The sequence below is a fragment of the Molossus molossus genome, unplaced genomic scaffold (genome assembly GCF_014108415.1).
Source record: "Molossus molossus isolate mMolMol1 unplaced genomic scaffold, mMolMol1.p scaffold_m16_p_1, whole genome shotgun sequence".
NCBI classification, from domain to species: domain Eukaryota; kingdom Metazoa; phylum Chordata; class Mammalia; order Chiroptera; family Molossidae; genus Molossus; species Molossus molossus.
The window spans coordinates 240966875-240988233 of record NW_023425344.1 but is presented as its reverse complement, the minus strand read 5'-3'; the positions used below and the strand labels follow the sequence as shown (position 1 = coordinate 240988233).

Sequence of the window (21359 nt, the reverse complement as noted above, 5' to 3'; positions counted from 1 at the left end):
AGTTTCTCAGGCAGGGACAAAAACGGGAGTGTTTTTGGAAGTGCTGTAGGAGTGGAAACAAAGACTTGAGCAGTGTGGGATTGGGTTAGCCTGGAAGACATTCGGAAGCCGTCAGGGAAGTGAAGGACGGGAACCAGTGAGAAAGCACCTGAAGATCATCTGGAGGGAGGGTAGACTCTGTGACAGAGAACAAAGACAGGAAGAAGCAGCAGTCATTGGGGACACCCTGCAGACTCAGGTCCAGCAGGAATGGGCCCTCATTACCGAGAGAATGAAGAGGGGTCCAGGGAACCCAGCAGATGAGCCCACAGATGAAGGAACTTATATTCGTCCTGTTCAGTCTAAGACCCGTCATAGCACCCTGAGCAAGAGAGTGCCATTTTAGGGTTTGTTTATAAGGTAGAGAAGAAAGACTTTTGGAAATTGTTATTTTTAAATGCATATTTATTTGTTTTTACAGTTGGGGATTATATATCGTGACATTAAGCTTGAGAATATTCTGCTTGATTCTAATGGCCACGTGGTGCTGACAGATTTTGGGCTGAGTAAGGAGTTTGTGGCTGATGAAGTGAGTATTACATTTTAATTTCAAGTTAGTAATAACACTATAAACAATGATGAAAATTAGCTCTAGAATAAGCATTTGATGGGATAGTACTATATGGATTATGGATTTTCGTGCAGATTTGCCTAGAGGAGCATTTGATGTGAGTGACTATAAAGATTTTTAGTTTAAAAAGACCATGGAACCATTCTGTTATAAGTACAGTAAACTTTGATTAATATATCAGAATTCCCCAGTTTAAAACAAATCAAAATTATATATTTAACTTTTCCCATAAAATATAACTGAAAATTTTAAATAACCCATTGGGAATTTAGGAGAATTCTGGCTTAGGTGGTAGACAATAGAGAATTATAAAAACAAAACACACACAGTTTACATTATAATTACAAAAGTATATGTCATGTTGTGATGGCCCTTTGAATTCACTTGACAAGAATAAAAATTTACTATACTTAATTCTTTTTTTTTTTTTTTAATCCTTACCTGAGGACACTTTTCCATTTTTTTGTTCAGGTAGAGTGGGAGGGAGAGAGAGGAAGAGAGAGAGAGAGAGAAACATCGATGTGAAAGGGACACATCGATTGGCTGCCACCCGCACGACGAACCAGGGCCGGGGACAAACTGCAACCGAGGTACATGCCCTTAGCGGGAACCGAACCCGGGTCTCTGTGTACCACAGGCCGACGCTCCAACCGCTGAGCCAAACCGGCCAGGGCTATACTTAATTCTTTAATAATTTTACTTTTTTGCTCATGTGAACTAAAATGTAATAGCTAAATATGGAAGACTTTGTATTTATAATATTGATTAGAACTTGTTTAATATCATAAGTGCATTTAATGACATTTAAAGTTGTACATCTGTTGTAACTAAATACTATGTAGCAGTTGTAATAAAAATTATACTTTTACACTACTGGTTATTTTTTTTTTATCCTCACTTGAGGATATTTTTACATTTATCTTCAGATAGAATGGGAGGGAGAAAGGGAGGAAGAGAGAGAGAGAAACATCGACATGAGAGAGACACATTGAGTGGCTGCCACCCACACGACCCCAACTGGGGCTGGGGACAAACTGCAACTGAGGTACGTGCCCTTAGCAGGAACTGAACCGGGGACTTTCTGGTCCCCGGGCCGATGCTCTTACCGCTGAGCCAAACCGGCCAGGGCTACACTACTGGTTATTTAAGATAACTAAGTACATATGAATGCCAATCTATTTCTATCCAAGAAATTATTGTTATAGAATTCAGAATTACAGTAAGATTTTGTGGTAAAGAACTTTGTATGAAACATCATTCTTGGGTTCCCAATTAGGTACGTCTGTTTCTGATTGTTTGCTTTTTTGGAATGTTGCCAAAGTAGCTCTGTGAATTAGATAAGTTGTGAAATTACAAAACTAAAGATCCCATTTTTTTAAATCGTATCTATATTCACTCAGTTTACTCATTCAGTAAACATTTGATGACCACTTATGCTAGGTGCTAGATCATATGATGATAAAATAGAAATAGTGAAGCTGTGGTTGTAGTAATATATTTGACAAAAGTCATAGTTATAAAACAGATTAGATGAATTTTTGAGAAATTTACTTCAGAGTTTGATTTTTTAATACTTTTTCTCCTTTGCCAAATTTTTACTGGCAACTTCAGTAAAATGTGACTGATTAATTATGTCAGCAGTCGCTTCCGCACTAAGCCCACTACAAGTAAAAGTCAAGGAGTAAAGCAGGCTTGCGCTCAAAGGGGAGAGAAGCAAACACCAGCCAGGTTTCAGAAGATGGACACCAGAAATACTAGTCACAACCAATATGCACCTGTGTTAAAATATCATCTCTCTTGGAATGAGTTTCTTTTTTTTTTTTTTTATCCTCACCGGAGGACATTTTTCGTTCAGATAGAGTGGGAGGGAGAGAGAGGAAGAGAGAGAGAGAGAGAGACATCGACGTGAAAGGATCACATCGAGTGGCTGCCACGGGCTGGGGACAAACTGCAACCAAGGTACACACCCTTAGCGGGAACTGAACCTGGGTCTCTCTGGACTGCAGGCTGACGCTCCAACTGCCGAGCCAAACCGGCCAGGGCTGTCATACTGTATTTTTAAGAACACTGTTCTGAGAAGGAGTCTGTCACCCTCAGTAGACTGCCGAGGGTCCTTGGCATGTAAAGGACCCCTGCACAGAAGGATTTGGTGAACACCTTTCCTTCTCTCCAGGGAGTCATTCATGCTTTTGCCCATTCTCTCCATCTGTATTTGGAGAAGGCCTTCGACGTACTAGACATTAGGCTAGGTTCTGGTAATAAAGGAAAAGAATCACTTAGTAAATCCTGTATTTAAGGGCCCCTGTGTCTGATCATCTGGCACATATTGACCCTGGGAAACAGCACAATGTTAGAAACCAAAACCAAAATGAACAAACACACATCACACAGGGATCGGAGTTAAGTTTTAATACAGCTTAGTCAACTATACTGTGTGACTAAATCATCCGGGTGACTCCTCACAAGAGAGACTTGTGTTTTATGCTAGTCATGTCAACAGCATTCCTCAGGGAAGGGAAAAGAAGGGTGTTCTCATCGGATGCCATAATCTTTGAATATTTAGTTGTGTATGTACAAAAATGAAATACTGGGCCAGGCAGGTGTGGCTTAGTGGATTGAGCGTCGTTCCACGCACCGAAAGGTCCCAATTCGATTCCTGGTCAGGGCACATGCCCCTCTTGTGGGCTCGATCCCCAGCAGGGGTGTGCAGGAGGCAGCCAATCGATGTATCTCTCTCACATCGATGTTTCTATCTCCCTTCCTCTCTTTCTAAAAAAATCAATAAAAACATATTTGCAAAAAACAAAATACTGGGATTCAATCTGAAGTCGTTTATAGATTCATTTATTATTCACTGCATACAATCTAGCTGCATTTACCGATAAAGCTGTGTGTTTTGTCACATGTCAGTAAGTTTTATAGTTCATCAGCTCTTCTCCTTAGAGCACATACTGTTAAGGCGTCATCTTTAATTCCCACAGCTCGGGAAACTTTTCTCGGTCCTCTACACTTGGCCTAATAGCCCTTTGCTCCTGATTCCACTCAGTCTCTGCTTAGCCAGTTCTCCTGCCTAGACCCTTTCTACCTTGAGCACGTTCCCACCCAGTGATTTCTGCTGTGATTAGCTATCATTTCTCTTTGCTTTCACTTCTCAGCCCGTCTCACCAGCACTGAAACATCATCTCTCGTGGAGTGAGTTCCTTTTGTGTCCATTCCTATTGCACCTCCTTGCTTTTCAGTTTAAACTCCAAGTAAAGGAGTTAGTTTCTTCCCTGGTTTCCAGTTTCTAGGAAGAGACTGTATTTCTCGATCTCTTTCTCTGACTGACTCTCTCCTCTGCATGCTCTTCTTCTTGGGCCCTTTCTCACCATTGTAGCTTGCCGAGCCTCTCCTGTCTTCAAACTGTTTTAATGGAGACACAGACGGATGGGTGGACTGATGGATAAACAGACAGATGAAAAAACCATCTCAGAATCCCGTATTCCCTTCTAGCAGGTGTCCTGTTCTCCTTTGTCATATTGGTTTACACACGTCTCCCACTCTGAGTCCACTCCAGTTTGGCTTGCACCCCTTACCATTTGACTGAAACTGTTCTTGCCAAGATCACAGCTGACTTCGATTTTAGATGCTTTTTAGTTGTCATCATACTTGACTACCCAGTAGTGTTGAACTGGAAATTGCCACTCGCCTTGGCTTCTGTGACAGCACACACCCTGCCGTCCCTTCTCTCCCTCTCGCCTGTCGTTGGTAGGCTCCGCCTCTTCTCCCTGACAGTTCAGTGCTGGGACTCTCCTCTTTCTGTGCTGCATTCTGTCCCTGGGAGCTGGCCATCCCCACGCATACACGGCCAGAGCCGAGCTGCGGGCTCCAGATCCAAACCTGCCAGCAATGCATTTCCCTGGACTCTCTCATGGGCTCCTCAAGTCAGTGTTTTAGAAACAGAATCTCCCCTCATCCAAACCTGCTTCTCTTTCAGTATGGCACAGTTTTATGTATTACAGATTCTGTCCGCATTTGCTCTGGGAAATATATTTCTATTTAATTTTTAGGAATTTATTTTTTATATATGCTTGGCATTCCTGCTCATGGTGTAACGCTCATCTCTCTCTATATTTGTTAATTTAATAATTCAACAGATATTTATTGAATACCTACTAAGTGCCGAGTATTGTACAAGACCCTAAAAATATAGTGAACATAGCAAATTCCTTGCCCTAATGAGCCTGTATTGTAGATGTATTCATCAAATATTCATATAATTATTTGATGATGACTTATTTATTTAATTATGACTTATTTCTAATATTTAATTTTGAATTATTTAATTATGAGTTATTCCCAGAGTACACTTTGCTAAACTGGATTGTATACATGGTAAAGTTGTTTTTGTTTTTAGAAACCTTAAAAATCTTATGTGATAAGGAACCCTACAGATTTGATACTATTACGGATGTGTCCTTTTCTCAACAACAGAGTTTGATAAATCCCTTGAGATTCTGAGAACAAAAGAAGACATTTCTAAATATCTGCTGGCTTGTATATGTCCTTCATAGGATTTTTTGAGTACATACAGTTCAGCAAACATTTGTTGAGTTCTTGCTGTGAGTCAGACAATCTGCTAGGTATTGGATACATGATCTAACCAAAGACTTTAAAAACATCAAGGGCATCTGTTCTTACCTATATATAAAGAAATAATGTCAAAGTGATACATTTATGTGTTATTAATTACACTGTACTTAGATATGGTACTTGCATTCTCTGTTTTCATAACTTAACACTGAGCACTTAAAAAATTTCACAACAGATTATTAAAATGATTCTGCACATAGATAAATAAAACTAGATGAAAAATAACATCCTCAACATTTAAAACAGAGGTAGGTAAGGTAATTATAACTCACTGCCATGGTAGCTGTACTTAAAAGGGAAAGTCTGTAGATTTGTGACTATTTTCTTTTTCCAGAAAATCGAAAAATGCAACCTTTGCTCAGTTCAGATATTATTATTCATTAAATAATTTTTCAAACATATAAGAGGCATTTTAGCCCTGGCCAGTTTGGCTCAGTGGTTGAAGTGTTGACCCTCGCACTGAAGGGTCACAGGTTCAATTCCTGGTCAAGGGTCAAGGGCATGTACCTGGGTTGCAGGTTCATTCCTGGTTGGGGTCATGCATGGGGCAACCAATCAATGTGTCTTTCTCACATTGATTTTTTTTCCTCCCTGTCTCCCTCCCTCCCTTTCACTCTATCTAAAAAAAAAAAGTGGCATTTTAGTGTAGTGCAAAGAACACATATTAAAGTTGGAAGATCTTTTTGGTTCTACACTTCCTGGCTGTGTGACATAGAATAAGTCACTTAGTCATTAACCCCTCTCAGTCTTAGTTTCTTCATCAGTAAAATAATATCTGTCATATCTAATTTATAGGATTGTCACAATGAGTTGGTGTTCACGAAAGTACTTTTTAAAGTGTAAAATATATAAATATCAATTTCTGTTTGTAAGAGGTACTATTCAGATTACTATAAGCAAAATTAAAGTATATGAATGAGACTCTTAAATTATTCTCCCTTAATTTTCTTATTTGTGGGGAAGTTATAAATTATAGCTTTCTCTAATGAACACCTAGTTAATTATTTTGTTTGCAAGATTTTGCTGTTACAACATACGTTTCTCACGATGCCTAGGTGAGGTTCAAGATCCATAAAGAGCAGGTTTGCATGGAGAATCGGATAACCCAGCTCTCCAAGGCAGCATTTGTAGTTATCTCTGTCTCCCTTCTTGATTTGTAGTGACATTGATTCATGATTCTTTCCATTTACATGGTTTTTCGAAGAACTGTTAGGTCTCTGTAAATAAGTCCTAGCAATCATTTGCCAAATCCTTGTTGTCAAATACACATAACATAAAAATTACCATCTTAACCATATTTTTAGTAAATTTTTAAAATATGTTTTTATTGATTCTTTTAGAGAGAGAGGAAGGGAAAGAGGTAGAAACATCCATGTGAAAGAGAGACACTGATTGGTTGCCTCCTGTACCCCCTCCCACCCCAGGGATTGAGCCCAAAACCCAGGCATGTACCCTGACCGGGAATCAAACCAGGACCTCTCAGTCCATGGGGCAACGTTCAGTCCTCTGAGCCACACCGGTCAAGCCATCTTAACCATTTTTAAGTGTACAGTTTAGTAGTGTTAATTATAGTTACATTGTGTGCAACAGATCCCTAGAACTTCTTCATCTTGAAAAACTAAACTGTATTTAGTGGACAACTCCCCATTTTTCCCATCTGCAAGCCTCTGGTAACCACCATTCTACTTCCTGTGCCTATAGTTTGACTGTTGTAGATACCTGACATATGTGGAATCGTATGGTATTCGTCTTTTTGTAACTGGCTTACTTCAATTACCAGAGTGTCCTCGAGGTTCATCCATGTTGTAGCTTGTGACAGGATTTCCTTCTTCTTTAAGGCTGAATAATATTCCATTGTATGTATGTACCACATGTTGTTTATCCATTCATCGGTTAGTGGACCTTTAGGTTGCTTCTGCTTATTGGCTGTCGTGAGTAATGCTACAGTGGACGTGGACATACAAACATCTCTTTGAGATCATGCTTTCAATTCTTTTGGCTATATATCCAGAAGTGGGATTGCTGGAACATACACTAATTCTATTTTAACTTTTCTCAGGAACCTCCATACTGTTCTCCATAGCAACTATACCATTTTACATTCCCACCAGCAGTGCACAAGGGTTCCAGTTTCTCCACATCCTCACCTATACTTGTTATTTCTGCTTTTTTGATAGTGGGTTTCCTAATGAGTGTGAGGTTATATATCTCATTGCTGGTTTGTTTTTTTATTAATCCTCACCGGATGATTTGTTGTTGTTTTTTTAATTGAATTTTTTTTTTTTTAAGATGGGAGGCAAGGGGGGGGGGGAGAGAGAGAGAGAGAGAGAGAGAGAGAGAGAGAGACATCATTTGGTTGCACCCAACTGGGGATCAAATCCACAACCTAGGTGTATGTCCTGCCCAGGAATCAAACCCTGCAACCTTTTGGTGTAAAGGATGACATTCCAACCAACTGAGCCACCTGTCCAGGGCTCTCATTGCAGTTGTGATTTGCTTGTTTCTAATGATTACTTGATGTTTGGCATCTTTTTCTTTCTTTTTTTTTTTTTATCCTCACCCAAGAACATTTTTCCATTTTTTGTTCAGATAGAGTGGGAGGGAGAGAGAGAGAGAAACATTGACGTGAAAGGGACACATCAAGTGGCTGCCTTCCGCACTCACAAACCAACCAGGGCCAGGGACAAACTGCAACCGAGGCACATGCCCTGAGCGGGAACCAAACCCAGGTCTCTCTGGACCGCAGGCCAACACTCTAACTGCTGAGCCAAATTGGCCAGGGCCAGCATCTTTTTCAAATGCTTTTTGGCCATTAGTATATCATCTTTGGAAAAATGTCTGTTGAAGTCCTTTACCTATTTCTAAATCAGGTTTATTTGCTTTGTTGTTGAATTTCAGTTTTTTATCTATTCTGGATGGTAACCCCTTATTAGATATATGATTTGCAATGTTTCCCTCCCATTCTGTAGCCTCTCTTTTTACTTTGTTTCCTTTGGTGCAAGAAGTATTTAATTTTGATGTCATCCCGTATTTGCTTCTGTTGCCTGTGCTTTTGGCATCATATTTGAGAAATAATTGGAAAATCCAGTGTCACCTTTCCCCTTGTTTTCTTCTAGAAGTTTTATAGTTTTAGGTATTTTATTTGGGTGTTTAGTCCATTTTGAGTTAATTTTTGTATTTGATGTAAAGATAAGAGTTCAACCTCATTCTTTGCATGAGATATCCAGTTTCCCCAGCAGTGTTTGTTGAAGAGGCTGTTCTTTCCCCATTGTGTGGTCTTAGCATGCTTGTCAAAGATCATTTGACCATATGCATGAAAGTTTATTTCTGGGCTCTCTGTTCAGTTTCATTGGCCTTTATATTTCTCTTTATTTCAGTATAAAAATGTTTTAATTACTGTAGCTTTGTAATCTTTTGAACTCAGGAAATGTGAGACCTCCAAATTTGTTCTTCCTTTTCAAGACTGTTTTAGCTCTTCAGGGTCCCTTGAGATTCCATATGAATTTTAAGATTTTTATGCTATTTCTGCAAAAAAAAAAAAATGCCATTGAGTTTTTTTAGAGATTACATTGAATTTCTAGATCACTTTGGGTAGTGTGGATATTGTAACAATATTAAATATTCCAATCCATGAGTGTGGGATGCCTTTTTGATTTATTTGTGTCTTCTTTAATTTCTTTTCTTTCTTTTTTTTATTTCACCCATCCTTCTACTCCCCGTTCCTTTGGCAACCATCATCTTGTTCTATCTGTCTATGGACCCATTTCTGTTTTGTTTTATTTGTTCATTTGTTTTGGTATTTTTAGACTCCACATATAAGTGGGACCATACAGTATTTGTCTTTCCCTGACTTACTTTACCTAGCATAATACCCTCTAGGTCCATCCATTTTGCAAGTGGCAAGATTTTATTTTTATTGCTGAGTAATATTCCATTGTGTGTGTGTGTCTGTGTATCACATCTTCTTTATTCATTCATCTATTGATGGACATCTAGGTTACATCCATGTTTGGGCTGTTGTAAGTAATGCTGCAATGAATATACGGAAGCATATATTTTTTTGAAATAGTGTTTTTGTTTTCTTTGAATAAATAACCAGAAGTGGAATTACTGGGTCATATATCAGCTCTATTTTTAATTTTTTGAGGAATATCCATATTGAAAACATGGGATGTTTTTCCACTTGTTTGTGTCTTTAATTTCTTTAACAATATTTCGTAATTTTCATTGTCACTCTTTTGATCCCTTAGTTGAGGTAATTCCTAGGTATTTTATTATTGTTGGTACTATTTTAAATGGGATTTTTATCCTTGATCTCCTTTTTGGGTTGTTTATTGTTAGTGTATAGAAACATAACTGATTTTTATATGATTTTGTATCCTATAACTTTGCTATATTTACTTATTAGTTCTAACAGGTTTTGTGTGTGCGTGTGTAATCTTTAGGGCTGTCTACATATAAGATAATATCTGCCAGCAGAGATAATTTTACTACTGCTTTTTCAACGTGGATGTCTTTTATTTCTTTTTTTTTGCCTAATTTCTCTGGCTAGGACTTCTAGAGCTATGTTGAACAAAAAATGGTGAAGGGGAGCATACTTACCTTGTTATTGATCTTAGAGGAAAAACTTTTCAGTTTTCCACCATTGAGTATGATGTTTGGTGTGGGTTTTTCATATATGGCCTTCATTATATAGTCTTCTTCTATTCCTAGTTTGTTGTTTAGTGTTATCATGAATGAGTATTGAATTTTGTCAAATACTTTTTCTGGATCAGTTGAGGTGTGTAGTTGTTCTTCATACTGTTAATGTGGTGTGTTACATTGATTGACTCTTGAACTATCCTACCATTCCAGGAATAAACCTCACTAGTTTGTGGAATAGAATCATTTTAATGTGCTGTTGAACTCCGTTTGTTAGTATTTTGTTGAGGATTTTTGTATCAGTTTTCATCAGGAATACTGACCTGTAATTTTCTTTTCTTGTAGCATCTTTCTTTCCCTGGCTTTGGTATCAGGGTAATGCTGGCCTCATAAAATAAGTTGGGAAGTACTCTTTCCTCTGCTTTTTTTTTGTGTGTGAAAAGTTTAAGGAGGATTGGTCCTACAACTTCTTGAAATGTTTTTTAATACTTTTCCAGTAAGCTCTGTGGTCCTGGACTTTTCTTTTTTTGGGAGGGTTTTGATAACTGATTCAATGTTGTTACTGATTAAGAGTCTGTTCACATTTTTAAATTCTTAATGATTCGGTCTGATAGGTTGTATTTTTCAAGGAAGGTATCCATTCTAGGTTATCTAATTTGTTGGTGAATACTTATTCATAGCCATCTCTTGTAGTGTCTTCTCTTTTGTTTCTGGTTTTACTCTTCTCTGAATTTGTCAGGTTTTTTTTTTTTGATCTTTTAAAAAAATCAACTCTCAGTTTTGTTAATTTTTCTATTACTCCTTACCCGAGGACATAGTTCTATTCATATTTAGAGAGAGCGAGAGAAACATTGATGTGAGAGTGAAACATCAATCAGTTAGTTGCCTCTGGCATGTGCCAGACTGGGGATCAAACCCAAAACCTGTGTATGTGCCCTGACCAGGAATCAAGCCCTCAGCCTTTTGGTGTATGGGATGATGCTCCAACTAAATGAACATTGCAGCCAGGGCTCTCTTCCTTTTCTATTCTCTGGGTTGTTTTTATAATATATATATTATATATATATATCTGCTGTAATCATTATTTCTTTCCTTCTGCTAACTTTTGTTTTTGTTTTTCTAGTTATTGAGGAGTAAAATTAGGTTGTGATCTTCAAATATTTTAAAGTTAAACCTTTTCCTATCTTAGTGTATTAGGATATTCTCTTGCATTTTCTTTTTATTTATTTATTTATTTATTTAATCCTCACTCGAGGACATTTTTTGATATTTTGTTCAGATAGAGTGGGAGGGAGAGAGAGAGAGAGAAACATCGATGTGAAAGGGACACATCGAGTGGTCGCCACCCACACGACCCAATCAGGGCCGGGGACAAACTGCAACCGAGGTATGTGCCCTTAGCGGGAACCAAACCCAGGTCTCTCCAGACCGCAGGCCATCACTCTAACCGCTGAGCCAAACCGGCCACGGCTGCATTTTCTTTTTAAAATTAGATCAATGCTTAATTTACTAGGGATTAATTTTTTTTAATCCTCACCCAAGGATATTTTTCCATTGATTTTCAGATAGCCTACAAGGGAGGGAAGGAGGGAGGAAGGGAAAGAGAGAGAGACAGATAGACAGACAGACAGACAGACATCCACTGGTTGCCTCCTGCACAACCCCAACCAGGGCGGACCAGGGATCGAACTGCAACCAAGGTATGTGCCCTTGACCAGAATTGAACCCGAGACTCTGGTCCACGGGCTGTTGCTCTAACCACTGAGCAAACTGGCCAGGGCTACTAGGGATGAATTTTTATATGTAATATGGAGTGTGGATCTTATTTCTTTTCATGTAGATAACCCAGCTGACTTAACTATTTATTCATTGAATAGTCAGTTATTCCCTACTGATTTGAAATGCAGTCTGTCATGCGCCAAATTCCTGTGCATGCTCATGAGTCTATTTCTAGGCTCTTCACTCAATTCCATTTGTCTGTTTGCCTCTCTCTAAGTCAAACCCAAAAATCTTAGAGGGCATGATTTTACAGTAAGTCTTAAATCTGGAAAGGTGAAATATATCTTCTCTTCACTCTCTATCGTACTATTCATTTCTCCTTTCCCCTTACCTTCCTCCTTTCTCTTCACTCTCTTCTCTATTTTCAGTCTTTTGCTCCCTGACATGAATTGTGGAATGGAACTAATAAGTTAATTTGGAGAGAACTGCAGTCTTTGAATATTGAATTCTCAAATCAATGAATTTGCATAAGTGAATATTTATATCATCCCATTTATTTTGTGGTCTTTAATATTCTTCAATAATATTTTATAGTTTTCTCTGTACTGCTTCATATGTATATTATTAGGCTTATTTATATTAAGTTTATAATTTTTGTTTCTATTTATAAAAATTAGACTACATATTTTTTTTGGCAAAGCATCAGAATGTTGTTTATCTTGTACACAGCAGTGTTGCTGAATTCATATTAGTTCCACTAATTTACAGAGTGGTTTAAAGTTTTTACATTAATGACTATAGTAAAAGCAAAAATCAGAACTACTATTGGTAAGTAATGATGGCTTTATATGAAATTAATTTGGAATAGTTTACATAAGACAGGGATCCTATTCCTCTGAAGGATTCTTCTGAATGCTCTCAGGATCTATATATGTATTTCCCTCTTAGGTGAGTGTTATTGGCTTTTCAAATAATTTAATATTTTAAATTAAATATTTAATATTTAATATTTTAAAAATATTTTTAGTTATATTTAGGTTTTTTATTTCTTTGAGCCAATTTTAGTAAGTTACATGTTTACAGAAAATCTTATATATTTTTAAAAATATTTTCTGGCATGTCCATAGAATTGTCTTAGTTTTTAATCTCTTTTAATTGTAGTAATATTTTCTTTTAAATTACTATTATTGATTTTTAATTTTTTTCTTGATCAATTTGCTAGAGATTTGTCCATTTTATTATTCTCATCCAATAAATAACTTTGTCAAGCCTCTTGTTTTTTTCCTGTTTCTTTCATGATGTTCCTTGATTACTTAATTCCTTTTACTTTCTGTGAGTTTCTTTTGTATTCTTTTTCTAAACCTCTGAGTTGACATCTAGCTCACTAATATTTAATCTTTTAAAATAAAACTCAATTTCTAAGAATAGCTTTAGATGTAGCTAACAAGTTCTGATACATAGCATTTTTACTGTTATTCTAATAGTCTAATATTCATTGTGGTTTTCTTCTTTGAGCCATGAATTACTTAGAAATGGGTTTTTAAGTTTTCAGATACATAGGATTTTTTTTGTTATCTTTTTGTAAATGAGCCCTAATTGTGCTTTCTGTTTGAAGAACAAAACATATATGATTTTATTTTTGTGGTATTCGAGATTTGCTTTGTGATCTATTACATGGTTAATTTCTGTAAATGTCTTACATTTACCTAAAAAGACTGTGTATTCTCTAATTGTTAGATACAGAGTTTTGTATATTTTTATGAACACTGGACAAATCATCTATAGCTTCACTAATTATGGTCCTGCTTGATCAGTCAGTTATAGAAGAAATATGTTAAAATACCCACTATGATTGTGGATTTGTCCATTTCTTCTGTAATATCTCTTCATTTTTGCTTATATAGGTTAAGGCTCTTCAAAAAATTTTGAGGGTATTCAGATTTGGAATAGAGTTATTCCGCTAGTGAATTCCTTTTATTATTATGTAATGACTGTACCCAATTCTAATAATCCTTTTTAACTTAAAGTTTATTTTCTTGCTATTAATAAAATACTCCAGCTTTCTATTGGTTAGTGCTGGTCTGATATATCTTTTTCCATCTCTTTACTTTCAATATTTCTTTGTCATTATGTTTTAGGTATGCCTTTTATAAATAACATATAGCTGGATTTTGTTTTTGATCCAGAGAATTTCTGTCTTTTAACTGGTGAGTTAAACCTGTATATTATGATTACTGATATATTTTTTTCTCATCTTACTGTTTTTTTTTTTTATCGTAATTTCTCCTTGTTCTTCCTGTCTTTTATTTAAATGATTAAGATTACTTTATTTTTTTTCCCCCTAATGGTCTAGAAGTTAAGTATATTCTATTTCTATTCCTTTTATTTTTTATTTATTTATTTTTTATTAATCCTCACTGGAGGATACTTTTTCATTGACTTTTTTTTTTTTTTTTAGGTAGAGTGGAAGGGAGGGAGGGAGGGGAGAGAGAGAGAAAGAGAGAGAGAGAGAGAGAGAGAGAAACATCGATGTGAGAGAGACACATCTATTGGTTGCTTTCTGCACAACCTCAACTGGGGCCAGGATCAAACCTGCAACCCAGGCACCTGCCCTTGACTGGGAATCAAACCCATGACCCTTCAGTCTGCGGGCCAATACTCTAACCACTGAGCAAACCCGGCCAGGCCCTATTTCTATTCTTTTAATGGTTATTACCTTGACATTTTAAACTTATATAATGTCTTAAAAGAGTCTAAAATTAACCATTATGTCTGTGATTGTCTCGACCACTTCAAGAACATTAGAATGTTTTAACTTCAGTTATCCATCTCATTTTATATATCATTGTTACTTATTATTTTAGTCTCACCTAATGTATTTCTTTAAATTAACCACTATTATATAATTATTACTTTCATTTTATAAATTCAATACTGGTTTAGATTTTTCTTATATTTTTACCTGTTTTCTCTGCTCGCTGTTCCTTCTTACATCTTACTCTTTGCTTGTGGATTCTGTTTATTTCGGAAGTGCATTCTTTAGATTTTTTTTAGCAAGAATCAGCAAATAGTCAACTCTGTCTTTGTCTTAATATGCCTTTAATTTGCCCTGTATATCTAGTGATTATTTAGCTGGGCATAGATATATCTAGGAAGGGACTAGGTTTTTAAAAAAATATTTTTATTGTCTGGCTGGTGTGGCTCAGTGGTTGAGTGTCGACCCATGCACCAAGAGGTCGCCAGTTCGATTCCCAGTAAGGACACTTGCCCAGGTTGTGAGCCCAGTCCCCAGTGAGGGGCATGCAGGAGGCAACCGATCGATGTTCTCTCTCACATCGATGTTTCTCTCTCTCTCTTTCTTCCTCTCTCTCTAAATAATCAATAAAAAACATATTTACAGAAATGTATCCCCTATGGATATATTTTTATTTAGTTTGCTTGGGACTCTTGAGACATTCAGGATAATTTTCTCAAATATATTTTCTATTTTACAAATTTTCTTTTTAATTGTATTACTCTGTTTACTCTGCCTGTTTTTTTTATTACTTATATATTTTTTATTTATATAGTTCTATTTGATTATTTTTCTTATTGTTCTAATCTTTCCTGTGCTGCTATATTGTTTTATGGATATTTTCCTTCATTTATATCTTTCATCTTTTATAACCTACTAGTCTTTTATAGATTATTGTTCTACTGTTCCCTTTGGTTGTATTTATAGAGCCTAGTTTACTTGTTTAGTAATTTTGTTTCTCCAAGGCTTTATTAGTGTTAATCTAGACCAGCTACGTTGTGAGAATTACTCTGGTTCTGTTTTGTGTTCCAGAGTATCACCACACTGGACTAGGTTTTCTCACTTTTTCCTTATTGTGGGGGAGAGAAAATTCATTCCCCAAATCTGCACGAGATACAAGCCTAGCAGTTTGCTTTCACAAGAGGAACGTTTATTTGTTTGTGTTTTAAGCTAGGGCCCAAAATGAAAGAACTTGTGCTAGTGGTGAATTTTAATTTTCTAGGCTTCACATTTACTAAAGGTTCAGCTTTCTTAGGTTCCAGGGTTTACAGAGAGTATTCATTCTAGTCCACCCCATTTGAACTGAGAGCCTCATCTTTTGTGTTCCTAAGAGTATCAAAAGTCACACCTGGCCAGTTTGACTCGGTGGTTAGAGCGTCAGCGCGTGGACTAAAGAGTCAAGGATTTGATTCCCAGTCAAGGGCACATACCTGGGTTGCAGGTTCGATCCCTGGCCCTGGTTGGGAGGCAACCAATTGATGTGATGTGTCTTTCTCTCATTGATGTTTCTCTCTCTCCCCATTTCTCTCCCTTCTCTCTCTCTCCCTCTCCTCCACTCTATCTAAAAATCAATAGAAAAATATCCTCGGATGAGAACTAAAAAAAGAGTGTTGAAAGTGAAGCTTTTAGATTGCTGAGACCTGTAGCAAATTCCCTTTCCTTCCTTTGTGCAGCACAGCATAGGTCATGTGACCACCTTGCTGGTTGTCAGCACCCTCTTCATGGCTGGCACCCAGGGGTTACCTTTTTTTTTGTGAGCAAAGTCTTGCATGATTAGCCATGCAACATTTACTTAAAAGCAAACGTTTCTAGATAGTTGTGAGATTTTTTTTCAAAATTAGAGTGGAGAAAAAATACAGAATGTAGAAAAAAACTTCTTTTCATTGGTAATGTACATTTATCTCACAAGTTTATCAATAATTAGATAAGAGCAAGATAAAACATTGGCAAATAAAAACTAGGAATAATTTATTGGGAAATACTTGAGAGTTTGGCAAGTTGAGCTCCTATTTGGGTTCTTATTTAGAGGGAAACCAGTTTTTTTTACCCAATGTTACCGGATTCTTCTGTCTAAGGAACAGTTAAGCCTCTTTGATCAGCTGATCACTTAAGCATAACAGTATTTTGTATTATCTGCAAGGATGGTACACATACAACATTCAAGTAAATTCTCATTCACAATATTTTAACTTGGTGGTAGCTTTAGTAAGAAATGTTGCTTATAAAACAATATGGATTAAAATTCTAAGTAGGTGGATTGCCTGTTTCCCTGAGAAAAATACTACTGTAAAGATATTTAGCCCTGGCTGGTGTGGTCCAGTGATCAGAGCATCGGCCTGTGCACCAAAGGGTCTTGGGTTTGATTTCCGGTCAAGGGCACATACCTGGGTTGCAGATTCAATCCCCTGCCCTGGTCGGGGCGCAGGTTAGAGACAACCAATTGGTATGCCTTTCTCACATCGATGTTTCTCTTTCTCTTTTTGTCTCTTTCTCTCTCTCTCTTCCCTCTCTCCTTCCCTCTATTCTACTTTCTCTGAAAATCAAAGAAAAAATTATCCTTGGGTGAGGATTAAATACACACACACACATACACACACACACATCAAACAATATACAGCAATCACAATAGAATTTAGCTATGTTATTCTAGCCTTTTTATATCATAGTTCATAAAATATGACTCTGCATTATCTCCTGCCTCCCACCAGAAACCTTTGCCTGTCATACCTGTTCAGTATGTTGTCTTGGTAGAATTACTGGGATTGTCCTAAAAGTTGGGACCCAGAGGGAGGAGCTCTCCATTGAGGCAGAGGCAGAGGAAGCAGATGCAGAACTGCAAGGGACTAGGATGGCAATGTTTAAGAACAATGAGACTTAAATGCTTTGTATTTATTTACTATTATTCCTCAGTGAGTAGAACTTCCCAATACTTAAGCTTTAATTTTTCTGTCTCCCAGAATTTCTATCAAATAATTATGTACATAATTAAAAATTTATTATGTACATAATAAAAAATTAATACATAATTATTTATTAATGTAGGCACTACCTACTCCCCCCACAAAACAAACAAAAAAACAGGAAAGCTAAAGGGAATTATAAGAGCTTGAAGGTGGAGGAAATGCGTCCCAGCACTTAATGTGGTTCTCAGCTCCCTGGATGTGGAGACAGTCAAGGACTGAGCTGCACAGCTCTCGTTGTCAGGGAGACAGACACGGGAAGTCTTTCTGGCAGTAATCAATAAGGTCTGTGTGTTTCACGCCCCTTTTACCCTAAAGTTATGAATATCTAGTGTTTTAAAGAAGAGAATGCAGATTTTCATGACTTTCAATTTGCAAAATTTAATCATCTCATGCTTAAAAGAAAATACACAAAATTTCAAAATGGTTTGTGACATGGAATTGCCTATAAATGAAAATGTGTATTTGCTTAGAAAGACTAGTTTTCTTAAAAACAAATCTAGAAAGTCAATAAAAGGAAATCCTTAATTTTTTTTTTTTTTTTTTTTTTGAGAGAGAGAGGGGAAGGGAAAGGGAGAGAGAAACACTGATTTGTTGTTCTACTTATTTATGCATTCATTCATTGATTCTTGTATGTGCCCTGACCAAGGACTGAACCTGCAACCTTGGCGTATCGGGACAGTGCTCTAACCAACTGAGCTACCTGGCCACAGCAAAACCCATTATCTTTTTACCCATAAACCAGTTTGTAGAATTTTTTTCTTCTGTTTACTTAAACTCAATTTAGCCTATAATGTTTTGAAGGTGTCTGTTAAGATAAGATGAAATGATAAATACTATGACTTAGTAATTTTTCTGTGTCAGGTTTATAGTGATGCTTGCCTAATATCCAAAAAAAGGGTTATTGCATAATAAATAGTATGTTAACTAAAAACACACCTTAGTTATATGAAATTGTGGGGTTTTTTGTTTTTTGTTTTTTTTAATCCTCACCTGAGGACATTTTTCCATTTTTTGTACAGATAGAGTGGGAGGGAGAGAGAGGAAGAGAGAGAGAGAAACATCGACGTGAAAGGGACACATCGAGTGGCTGCCACCCGCACGACCAACCAGGGCCGGGGACAAACTGCAACCGAGGTACATGCCCTTAGTGGGAACCGAACCCGGGTCTCTCCAGACCACAGGCCGATGCTCTAACCGCTGAGCCAAACCGGCCAGGGCGAAATTGTGGGTTTTTTAAAAGTTATTTTGTAGCATTTCTTTTTTAGTAATTCAGTGAACAGATTAATGCTTTCTAATACATAACACTTTTTTGTCTAAGCATGTCTAACAAAATGTGAAAAATTATTTATTACTTTTTATATACAAATTTATATGAAATTTTATTTAACTTTAATCTTTCCAGTAGTTTGATACAAAATTAACTTTTGGTATTAAATGATGGAGCAGAGAGATAATGACATTTGATATATGATTTATATTAGCTATTCAGTAACATTCTGCCAGCTAACAAAAAGATGTTTTGCATATCTATACATAATTGATTTATTTATTTTAGTTTCTAGGTGGGTAGTAATCTTATAGGGTGCATAACACATAAAAAGAAATAAATGAATTTTAGACCATATTTTGTGTTTATTCATATATGTATATATATGTTACAATTAAGTCGTTTTAATACATTTATTATCACAGTGTTTAAATAAATTTATTACATTCATTGTCTCTGGGCTTAACTTTCAGCCAATAGAGTAGGGGACTTCTTTCACTTCTACAACATTGCTAGAATAGAGTTCTTTACATTAAAAATTGGTAAATAAGAGAAATGCTCATTTTTCTTAACCCTTACTAGTGTAAGAAGAGTAAAGTATAAATCAAAAAGCTTCTTCTAAAATAATTTTTTAAAAGTATTTTAGTGGCACCAAAGTGTCTTTTACAGTTTCCGATATAGCCATACGAATGTATATTATTAAAGAAGACTTCTTTATCCCAGTTACTATACCTGCATTACAGTTTAGATCTTTGTTATATTGGGATGAGTCATAAGACACAGTTGGTCATTTAAAAAATTGCTTTAGTTTTCTAAATTAATTTTAGGCCGATATATAAAAGTAGCCCCTTTTAAAGTTCTACAAAGGAGAAACAGCTATCTTTTTTTTGTTTTGTTTTGTTTTGTTACAGATGTTTCTCCTTTTTCCCCCACAGACACCCTCCTCCCTATCCTCCCCACCTCCCCCCCAAGCATTGTTGTCTTTGTTTATTGGTTACACATGTATGCATATAAGTTCTTTGGTATATTTGAAGAAATAGTGACAGAGAAACAGCTATCTGTAAGAGAAAATCTTTTTTAAAAACCAGTTTGTCCATCATTACTAAACATTCTATTAGCAGTACCAAACCCAGAGAAGATGGTAAGGTAGGAAAACCTTTTTCCTCTTTTTTAATCTTTGGATTCCCTCTTCCCCTTCTTAGCATTTGTCCTTCTTTCCCCTCCAAGTTTTCTAGTGTTTTCCCAATCTTGCCTGTCTGGAAATAAAATTATCCATAGTAAACTATTAGACAGTTCATGTTATCCTACCAGGACTGTTTGCATTCTTACAGAAAATAGTTAAAGTAACTAGTAATTGAAATCTACACACATTCAGAAAAGAAGGAGCATGAATGAAAAGATTCATGAGTAGATGGGTGGATGCATGGGGAATGATGGTAGGCGGAGGGCACGGGAAGTCTTGGTTTACCCAGGACTCATACTACAGAAATGATGGTCTACGCTGGTGGGAGGAGGGTCTGTCAAGTAGATTCTGCCGTATGTTGCTTTGCTGTGTATAGTGATTAATCTCAACCATGGACATGTCGTATGAACTTTGTCTTTTTGCGCTTGTCATACCAGCTTGAAATCAAATCCGTTTTTGTTTGTTTGTTTAAGGCTGAAAGAGCATATTCCTTTTGTGGCACTATTGAATACATGGCACCAGATATTGTCAGAGGGGGAGATTCGGGACATGACAAGGTATGTTCTATTTTTGACACTTCTTTATATATGTCTGTAAAATGTATAAGAATCCTAGTCCGGCGGGTGTGGTTCAGTGGTTGAGCGTCGACCCATGCACCAGAGGTCGCCGGTTCAATTCCAGGTCAGGACACATGCCCTGGTTGTGGGCCTGATCCCCAGTGAAGGGCATGCAGGAGGCGGCCAATAGATGTTCTTTCTCATCAATAAAGAAAAAAAAATTTTTTTAATCTCTTAAAAGTAAAGAATCCTAGTTAATAACTTAGGTGCAGTCTCTTCAACTGAGTCCTCTTTCTGGTGTTGTCTTATCTTTATTCTTTTCTCTCCATTGCTTTGTGTACATGAACACACTGTGATACCTAGTGTTTTGGAGGAAAAAGATAAGAGAAAGGTTAGGACATTCTAGATTTTACTTTTTTTTAGGTTTTATTGGTGAGGATAAGTTTTGTCTTATAGAGTAACATCTTTGTTAAAGGAAAACTCAAAAGCAACTAAGTCTTCAAATAATTTTTTATGTTATTTCTATTAAAAGTCTATATCTTGAGCAAAGTACCAGTTGTAACTCTTTTTAAAACAAAAATCATTTTCTGTTGCATGGGACCTGCCCTTTCAGCACACAGCTGAGCCACGATGCAGTACAGAGGTGTCACTGAATTCGTACACTGCTCCTGTCTGGATGGTGCTGAATGATTTGGGACAGTGCTTATTGGCTTTGTTGGTTTTCGTTAGAAATACATACGAAACACATAGTTGGCTCTTTCACCTTAGGTTTATAGAAGCTTTCTAAGAGATCATTGAAAAAGGAATCTTTCCTGTTTTCTGTTCTCAATTTCTGCTTTTAACTCTGTAGAGATATTGGGAGACTTTCTTGATTATCTCTTCCACAGAAATAATCATTGTAACAATCCTCAGAGAAAGAAAATAATCCTTTGTAAGCATGCAAGGTAGTCTAAGTTTGTTTTCTAAGCCCTCTGAAGAGCTTAACTTTTTTCC

General features: G+C 36.6%; 1 protein-coding gene across 13 annotated transcripts in view; it reads left to right on the top strand.

Annotated features, from left to right (window-relative positions):
- Window positions 1-21359, top strand: part of RPS6KA5 (ribosomal protein S6 kinase A5) — a 150929-nt gene that overhangs the window by 86373 nt on the left and 43197 nt on the right. For 10 of the 13 annotated variants that reach the window (XM_036282076.1, XM_036242931.1, XM_036277084.1 and 7 more), the window contains 2 exons: window positions 461-568; window positions 20283-20366. In XM_036282076.1, the coding sequence (XP_036137969.1) occupies window positions 461-568; window positions 20283-20366 (192 nt within the window). Of the gene's footprint in view, window positions 1-460; window positions 569-13740; window positions 13810-20282; window positions 20367-21359 lie in introns of those variants that run through there. The other 3 variants (XM_036240845.1, XM_036243666.1, XM_036240026.1) reach the window with 2 other exon arrangements.